At 48.3% G+C, this 8,932-nt stretch overlaps 1 protein-coding gene across 1 annotated transcript in view; it reads right to left on the bottom strand.

The window, feature by feature from the left end:
• Nucleotides 1–288: 288 nt before the first annotated feature.
• Nucleotides 289–8,932, bottom strand: part of ETV4 (ETS variant 4) — a gene marked incomplete at its 5' end in the record, with an annotated part of 60,307 nt that continues 51,663 nt past the window's right edge. Inside the window, 5 exons of the mRNA XM_019522923.1 lie at nucleotides 289–1,688; nucleotides 3,052–3,153; nucleotides 5,264–5,433; nucleotides 6,621–6,689; nucleotides 6,806–6,877. Of these exons, the coding sequence (XP_019378468.1) occupies nucleotides 1,467–1,688; nucleotides 3,052–3,153; nucleotides 5,264–5,433; nucleotides 6,621–6,689; nucleotides 6,806–6,877 (635 nt within the window). The remainder of the gene's footprint in view (nucleotides 1,689–3,051; nucleotides 3,154–5,263; nucleotides 5,434–6,620; nucleotides 6,690–6,805; nucleotides 6,878–8,932) is intronic.

Raw genomic sequence — 8,932 nt, 5'->3', positions numbered from 1 at the left:
ACAATACAGGCTTCATGTCCAGCTGCTTACCACCCCCCCCTCCCCCCTGCCTCCTGCTGAAGGCGGCTTCTTCGGCCGCTCACCACTCCCTGCCGCCATCACCAGCTTCTTTGTGTCAGGAGCCCCTAAAACTATATTTTGCAGGGGCCCCCCAAAAATTGTGTGCCAGCCCTGGCCAGTGAAGCCCTTTTTCAGACAGTACCCTAGGAACACCCCTTCCCATATCCTGAACATGCATGTCTGGAAAGGATAAATACAGATGTTAAGACCTTGGGTGTGTTGCTTTTCTGTAAAGCAGTTGGCTCACCATCTCCCTCCCCCACCAGCTGTTGAGATGATTTTCTAGTGCCCAAGATTTCTCTGCCATGTCCAGGTAAGGAAGGTATGACCAGCACTTGATGGAGTTGTAGAAACTGCTGAGAATGACTTTGGAGGAAGCTGTTCAGTCTGGAAGAACCTGTCTGCCATGTGCAGGCCCAGCTTGGGCTGGAGGAATCAGCAGCCAGCAAGTAGCTTGGTCATAGAGCTTGGAGTACGATGGCCCTTAGGCAGGATTGGAGTGCAAGGGCTCCAAATCTCTCTCTCTGTGTTGCTCTCTGGCTTAGCTTCACCAGCTGTGTCAATTCATAGTAATCTGTGAGGTTACATAAGTTTAGAGCCACAGGCCAGCCTGGAAGGGGAAATATGAGGGGGCTTCTGGTTTACCCACAGCAGCATTTGCTGCCATGCTGCAACCCAGAACACAATGGCACTGGCCAGTAGCAGCCAGTCCTCTCCCATAGTGACATCAGGCTTAGCACACAAAATAGCCCATGTATAAAGTATTATGAGCAAGGAGGCACCAAGGCAGGAGCAAGCACATACAGGAGAGCAAATATTCCCTGTTCTCAGAAAGCATCTATATGAAAACATGACACTGGAAACCTCCCATGCCCAGTGGCTCATCGGGATAGAATGAACACCCGTTGCCAGCATGCGTGTGAGCGCAGGCAAGAACATTGCTTATGTGGGGGAGGGAAAGGTTAGGTGGGGGCTCTGTGTGTGTTGTGGGGAAGAGAATTAAGAGCAGTGTTGGAGCATCATAAAGTCAGAGGCAAAGCCCAGGGGGACCTATTTCCTTCCCTAGACCCCTCAGCTGGAGCTCCAGGACAGTCACAGGGAATGTGACAGGATCATGCTTTGGCTGTAGATGGCACAGACTCTGTATGCTGCTGCCAGCATCGTTAGCCTGTCCACTGGAAGTTTTTTGTGTTGGTGAGAGAACCAGTTCTGCCTCACCAAGTTTAGGGGCCCTGTCATGGGGCTGCTGGCTGGTTGTCTGAGGATGGGCATCTCTGCCAGACTGATGCAGCTATTCATAAAGCCTAGTACAGCCCCAGGCTGGTCCAGGATAGCTCCTATACTGAATACTAACCAAACATCTCCATATATACACACACAAGGGCTACATTAAGGACCCAATGGTATTAGTATGTGTAGCCTTTGTTGTAAGGTTGGGAAGGAAGACTCCCAAGGTCCTGCATGTATGCAGCATTCTCATCCAGGTGGGACAGGGGAACTGTATCTTCCTCGCTGACCTGCCGATCGAACTCAGCTTTCAGGGTAGGCCGCTGATTGTCTGGGAAGGCCAGGGAGAAGAGGGCTTCGGGCTCACAAACAAACTTGTATACATAGCGCTCTCCAGCAACCTGCAGGATGGAGACAAGTCACGTACTGCAGTGTCTGTTGCACCCATCCAGCATGCAGCTGAATGTTCCCAGCAAGTAACAACAGTAACAGACACACGGGGCACATCCAGATGAGCATCCACATGCATTTCCTCGGGGACATATAACAAAAGCACATGGTTGTGCCACTGCTCCTTGCCTCCAGGGAACGCCCCTGCAGGTGTGCTCTGGTGCAAGGCAAGTAGCCCCGGGTGGGGTAGGAGAGGAAGGGGCCAGCACCTGGGCTGGCCCCAGCAGCCTTACCTGGGGCCCTCCTGGGGCTCCAGTGGTGGTGATCTGGCAGCAAAGAGCCTGGCCAGCAGCTGGAGTGTATCTCTGGCTGGCCAGGCTCCAGTTTCAAGTGGCACATGCTACTGCCAACGTGCACCACACATTTTTCTAGTGCAGGTTTTTTTGACACTGGCATCTCCCGGTGTCAACCCCACCCCCCTGCACTGCAAATTAGCAGTGTGGGGAATGCCTGCATGTGTGGCATGTGCAGTGTCACAGATGGGTCTGCAGTGTTGCATACAGCATGTACATGCTTGTCTGGATATGCCCATGGGGTAAAAAGGGAGCCATGGTGGCAGGGCTTGGAAAAAGCCTTGGCTCCCTAGCTTTTCTCACTGCATCAGGGGAAGACTACCACCAGTCCCTACAATGTCTTCCCCTCAGCTGCTGCTCTGTTCCTACCTGGAACAGCTTTAGGGAAAGAGAGCATGTCACAAAGTTCAACTATTTTTCCCTGGAAATGCAGGGGGACAAGAGAGAGAATTGTGGTTGTGGAGATAGGAAGCTGTTTGATTGGCAGCAGACTTCTGGATTTACAAGATATTTATATGGTTTCTTGGGGCACCTGGGACTTACAGTTTGGTGCTCTTTAGTAGCTTTATAAATTCACATGATTGGAGCAACTACAGCTTCCCTATGACAGCTATTTATTTCATGGTAGGTTCTTTCCAAATAGTTTTAGGAAGGGACAGTCTCCACACCACAGGGTTCACAAAAATGCATTCCTCTCCCATCACCCTCCAGAGTTCTTCTGTCCCAGGCAGTAATTCCTGGGCATTTGCTGCCAGAAGAATTCCTCCCCTCTCCCCACTGAAGACAGACATGGAGAGATAAAGAAGTATGCCTCCTCTTTGTCATCTTTCCCTGGATTCAGCTCCTTCATCCTTTCCTTTTAGGGTTTCTGTTCTTTCTTTACTGCTGTGCAAGTGAAGGTGTAGGTGAAAGAGGAAGCCTCCAGAAGCCTGGCTGACTCACTGCATGTTCTGAAACTTCTGACCACAAGCAACACAAGTGTCACTGAAGGCCCGAGATGCCAATAAATTTGCAAACTGACCTTCTGCATGATGCCCTTCTCATAATAGTAGCGAAGGGACCGGCTCAGCTTGTCATAGTTCATGGCGGGCCGGTTCTTTTGGATGCCCCAAAGCCTCGCTACCTGCAGCACAAACACCAAAACATATTAACATTTGTGAGCCCCCTGGAAAAGACCAGATGACACATGCATGTATGAGTGTTTGCACACATGTGTTTAGGGGGAGATTCAATGAGTTTCATTTTTAAGGGAAGGCTGCTGCTTAGGGTACTAATACAAATAATTAAGAGCAGCCACACAATGGAGTGAATGATGATAAGTTATCACCTTTTAAGTGGCAGTGAACAATAAGGGCAGGGCTGAAAGACAGGTGCTTCCTTTACCCCCAACACAGAATGTGAGTCTGCAGGCATCCCCAAGGCAACTGCACTGATTGAACAGACTTTCAGTATGCAAACCCCCACTAGCTAATCAGCTTTCTCCTGGTCTCCCGATATGCTGACAATAAACAAGCATGTTTGAGGATTCTGGGGAATCCCAGATGCTAAGCAGCTAGCAAAAATGGTATATAATCCTCTATTCTTCATGAAAAAGGCTTGGCATTTTTTAACAGGTACCCATATATTGATGGGACATTTTCACTGCTATGCCACCTATGGAAAGGGCCACTTCAAATGAAGCTCTTTTCAGCCTTTCATGAAGGCTGAGCCAGTTATACAATTACAAGACAGAAAAACATTGTAAATGTATATCAGTGATTCTCAACCAGAGTTCACAGCACCCTACAGTGCCTTGAGATCCTTTCAAGGGTGCTGCAGGGTGCAACACAATGTTAGCACTGTTAGGCCACGTCCAGACGAGTGTGGCTGTGCAGTATGTGGGGCCGGAGACCTGTCTGCAGCACCACACGCTGCACATTCAGGTATTCTTCCCAGTGCAAGGTAGCAGCACAGGGGTTTTTTGATCCTGGGAGATTCCGGTGTCAAAAAAACCTGTGTGAAAAAAAAAGTGGGGTGGTGCACGTGGGGGCAGTACATGTTGCTCAGAACTGAAGCCTGGCTGGCCGGAGCCATGCTCTGGCTGCTGGCCAGGCTCTGAGCGGCAGGAGTGCTGTGACTGCAGCTCCGTAAGGCATCCGGGACCCCAGGTAAGGCTGCTGGGGACAGCATAAATGGGGTAACCTGCTGTGCGTCAGAGGGCATTTGGCACAGGCATTTCCTTGGGACAAGCAGCAGCAGCACAAGGTGTACAGCTGCTTCTTGATCCCCAGAGAAACAAATTTTTATGCTCATGTGGATGCAGCCTGCAAACACAATACACAAGAGAAACCCAGAAATTTCAGATAGGAATCCACAGTGTTAAAAACGTTCTGACCGGTTGTGATCTTTCTGAGTTTTTTGCAACAAATGAAATTCTCTATTATTTTTCTGTTGTCAAAAAAGGAGTGAAAACTAAGAGCCAGCATTTACCAAGGTCTGTCTTGAGTCTAACCATTTTGAGAACTACTGATGTATGTTAGCAAAGCAGTGACCCAGCAAAGCAACTCAGCCCATCTGTGTGGCATGTGTTTGTAAGAGCCTGAGGTTTAGTGAGAATAGCATTAAATGCAGCTATAAATTGGTCCTGACATTAATGGATGTTGCAGACACATTTCCAGCTGTTATCAGAGTTTATTGCTCTGTTCAGGACAGGGCAACATTAGAAGTGATGTTCCTGTTAACTGCAGTTTCTATCCACCCATGCCTAGAGTAGGATATCCTTTCTTTCAGATTTCTATTAAAAACACTGGAACCAGTGAAATTAAAAAAAAAATGACTGCCTCCAGTCCATTTCTCAGTGAACAGGATGCAGGTGGCATAAAACCAATGTGACACCAGCTTGAGAGTAAAAGTCCCTTGGAAGGAAGGAGCCAGATGGTCCACTCAGTAACTGCATTTTTCCTTAGTAACTCTAAAACCCAGTGAAGGACCTATTGGAGGAGGAGAGTACATAGCTCCTTATTCTGGATACACCATCCAGACTGCTCACCTGCTCCTGAGCCGGGGCTATGAAAACCCCAGCCTCAGTGACAATTCTCAGCTAGCTAGCACCACTGTCAGGCAGGCAGGCAGGCAGGCAGGCAGGGGGCTTTACAGACTTGGGATAAAGGCCCCTGCCCTGATGAGTCTCCAGTCCCAGAAGCTCAGCCCCATGACCCCTCATTTTTCCTGGGGAGAAGCTGAATGGTTTTCACCTCTTCTGGCTCGATGAGTTTGAACTCCATCCCTCTGCCAGTCCATGCAATGAAGTGGGAGTTGGTGGGATCGTCCAGTAAAGCCACCAGGAACTGCCAAAGCTGGAGAGAACCCCGCCGCTGGTATGGGGGTCCTTCCCGGTACCCGCCGACTTCCTGCTTGATGTCTCCTGCTGAGCAGAACAAACAAAGAGGGCTTCTCTACCTATAACCCTTCCCTCTCCTACTGTCATCCGCCAACACTTTTGTGGGTGAGGGCTCCTCACTTCACAAAGAAGGGGTGAAAAGAGCTTCTCAGTGGAATGGCACAGAAGTCAAGGCAAGCCACAGGCAGCACATACTGCAGATTTCCTCCCCCTGCTATTTATGCAAGGGAAGAGAGTGGCTGCACAAACAGGCCTCAGAGTACAGTGAAAATTGGACTACAAAAGATCTGTGAATCACCCTGCAGTGTAAACGCAACAAGGCACCCATGGGTTTGGCTCCCCCCTCCCCCCCTCCTGCACTGGGGGCTAGAGACTGCAGCCACCCAATTTCTAGGAGCCTTCTGCAGAAAGAACTTCGTACTAGATGTGTTTTCCTTCTAGCTTCACTGCCTGCTATAGACTCGTCTCACCATTTCTGCTGTTTCACATCCCAGGAATAGGGTATCACTACTGGCTGTCCCTTCAGGCCCAGGCACACATCTGTCATCAAGCTGGATGCAGCACAGCTGGCTACCACCCAGCATCAAAGTGTGTTATGTAAGCTCCCCTTTTATTGTTCACAAAGACAGGGCCAGCCCCTGGAGTCCTCAGTGGGGCATGCATATACTAAATGGGATGAGTAAAGCTGTAATTGTTTCTGAGAAAGGCAGGTGCCAGCACTCTGGGCAGATGTTAGGCCTGAATTCTAGCAGAAAGCATTTACAAGTTCAGGCTTGACTCCCTGCAGCAGCAAAACATGGCTACAGTCTGCATCCCTTCCTGTGGCACTCCTACAGCACGCTCTGTGCTGTGGTTGACAGGCTGTGGCCAGGATCAGACTAACCAAAACCTGTTTGCAGATTGAACAGTAGTCACATTACTGTGAGTGATGTTAACTCCAGCGAGCTGCTTTTTGAAGCAGTTCTGGGCCAAGCCAAACACCATGCTCAAAAGTCTGTTTCCTGCTATGAGAAGCCCAGGAAACACGTTCCTGAGAAGCAGGATATCAGGTATGGCTCACGCATAAGGAAGGAGTTCTGTCTTATGGACAGGGTCCTATACTAAGTAGAGCAGGCAGTGTACACAATGCTGCCTGGTGACCTGGCTACAGAGGGCATTGGATAAACTTGCCCCAGACCAGAATTTGGAAATCACACCATTTTCTTTCAGACCTTCAAATTTTTCTGGAACAACACAGACATCTTCAGAGAATGGCCTCATTTGCTTGTCATAGCCATATCCTAGAAAGAGACATGAGCAGCAGCAGTCAGAGAACACAAAGAAAGAGCAGCACTGGAACAGAGGTCATTATAGCAGAAGTAGAGGATCAGGAGATAGTGTCATATGCAACTCTTACCTAACGGCCCTTCAGTATGTGAATGGCTTCGGTAGCCCTCAGTGTTCATGTACATGGAAGGACAGCCAGCATCTACAGAACAATCAGAAACACACATCTCTTCAACCAACTTGAGCCCTTCTAAGGAAAACAGAAAGACCAGGGTAGCCTTAAATCATCTACTCAGTCTCATTCTAGGCTTGCCCTCTCAGCAGGTATCCAACAACCATGGATTATAGGAAGGTATAACTGTGATACTGCCCAAAGCACTGGCTTTGTCTGTGATGCCAAGTAGAAGGAGAGAAAATAATCTGTCCACACTGTGCACTGTCCTGGTAATGCAGAATCCTGGAAGGACAGGGGCAGGAGTATATATATTCATTTGCTATTTCTTTTCCATTTAGATCTGGGTTAAGATAACATTATACTGGGTGGTGACTGTTCCAGGTAAGGGAGCTAGTATATTACTATATGGACATTACTATAGTTCAGCTGCGTACTGTAGCGATATTGATGCATGCTGTATAAAAAGTCTGTCTCAGCCGTATAGTTACAGGCATTTTGCATTTAAAATTTAATAAAGTGTTGTTCTAATCATTAAAGAAAGCATGAGGTTAAAAAGGTGGGAAGAGAGCTAGTTTAAAGGCTCTGTCCACTAGGTAATACACAACTAGTGAAGTTTATACTGCATTTTATGTTTTCCCAGATCAAACCTGTTTTGTAGCTCCAGATGGACTGGGGCTGAGCATTTTGGGATATTATCTCATATCTATATCTATATTATATTTTGGGATAAACATTATCTCATATTTTTAGGGTTTATCTCATCTCTTGTGCAATGCAGCTGCCTTCAGCAGAAAATTTCCTGATGCTACAGGCAATGGATACACTCAACAGACTCCACTGTACATTCATCCCTAATATAAACTAGGTTGATGAAAGCTGTTTCTCTGCAGGCAGCACATCTTCCACCCCATTTTGGACACAGGGACTTGGAGAAGGGGTAACAGCAATGTAGCCACAGAAATGCATTTTGGACCTTATTGGGAACTTAGACTGAATTTATTTTTGCTAAGGGACACCAGTCTGTTAAAATAACCATAATGCAGTCAAAACAGGCTTTTAACGTAGCAAATATTTTCCTTCCCTGTATTGTCAGATTCCCAGGCAGCCCCCTTTGGAGTTTACTAATACACAATTTCATAACGTTGTGATCAGCTCTGAAATCCTCTGTGATATGTGTGGAGCAGGGCTTGACAGATTTGAGGGATTCAAACTGAGTGCAGTGGGCTAGCAAACTCTGCCTACCCCAGCAAACCAAATTCCAGCTCTGCTCTTGCCCGTGACCTTGGGGCGGCTCTCACCAGCCCGAGTGGGGTGAAAAGCAAAAATCTAAAAAAAGCAAAGATCTGTTCATTGGAGCAAGGGGGGTTTATCGTAATGATTTAACCTCCAAGCCAGGGAGTCATTCCTCATTGTCCCTGAATTGCTCCAGGCAGCAGTCAGACAGTTCCACTCCTGGCTCATGTTACCAGCCACGGGCTGATGTCAGCTGCCTATAAGAAGAGAGTGTGTGGTGAAAACTGACACCACCGACAACCCGCCAGGGAGTTCAGCTCCTTCCCCAGTCCTCCATTTTGTGAATGAAATTCCTCCAACTCCATTCAGACGGAGAGGAGCTCTCTCTGCCAAGCTGCAGGGAGGGGCTGCAGTTCAAGGTTATGTAATGCAATCCCTGGCACTGGGGAGAAACACTCCAGCTCCACCAGCATTTGAAGGTCACCCAATGAGCATGTCTTTTGCTGCAGAGACCTGAGGCACGTTCCCTGTACATTTGACTCCAAGACATCTGACTCCCTTCTCTCTGCTTTTTTCCACAAGGGGATTTCAGTGCAACTTCTGCAAGGCTGATGCTTGTATAGCTCAGCAAAACCAGCAGAGAGTGAAATGGAGATGCAGAGGAGCTCACAGCAGAGCCCAAGGCTGGATGAGGACTTCTCAGCTGGTTCTTTCTGCAGATCCCGCTTACTGTTCCTCAGTCCGTTCCCTCTGGCTAGCTTTATGTCCCAGCTGACCAGAGCCAAACCCATGGGCTAGAACCACCTTTCCTCCCATGAGGGTTGTCCCAGGTGGAGAAATGTCACCTGA

This window comes from Gavialis gangeticus, unplaced genomic scaffold (assembly GCF_001723915.1).
Source record: "Gavialis gangeticus isolate Ggan-Ray unplaced genomic scaffold, GavGan_comp1, whole genome shotgun sequence".
NCBI lineage: Eukaryota > Metazoa > Chordata > Crocodylia > Gavialidae > Gavialis > Gavialis gangeticus.
This window is presented reverse-complemented; position numbering and strand designations above follow the sequence as displayed.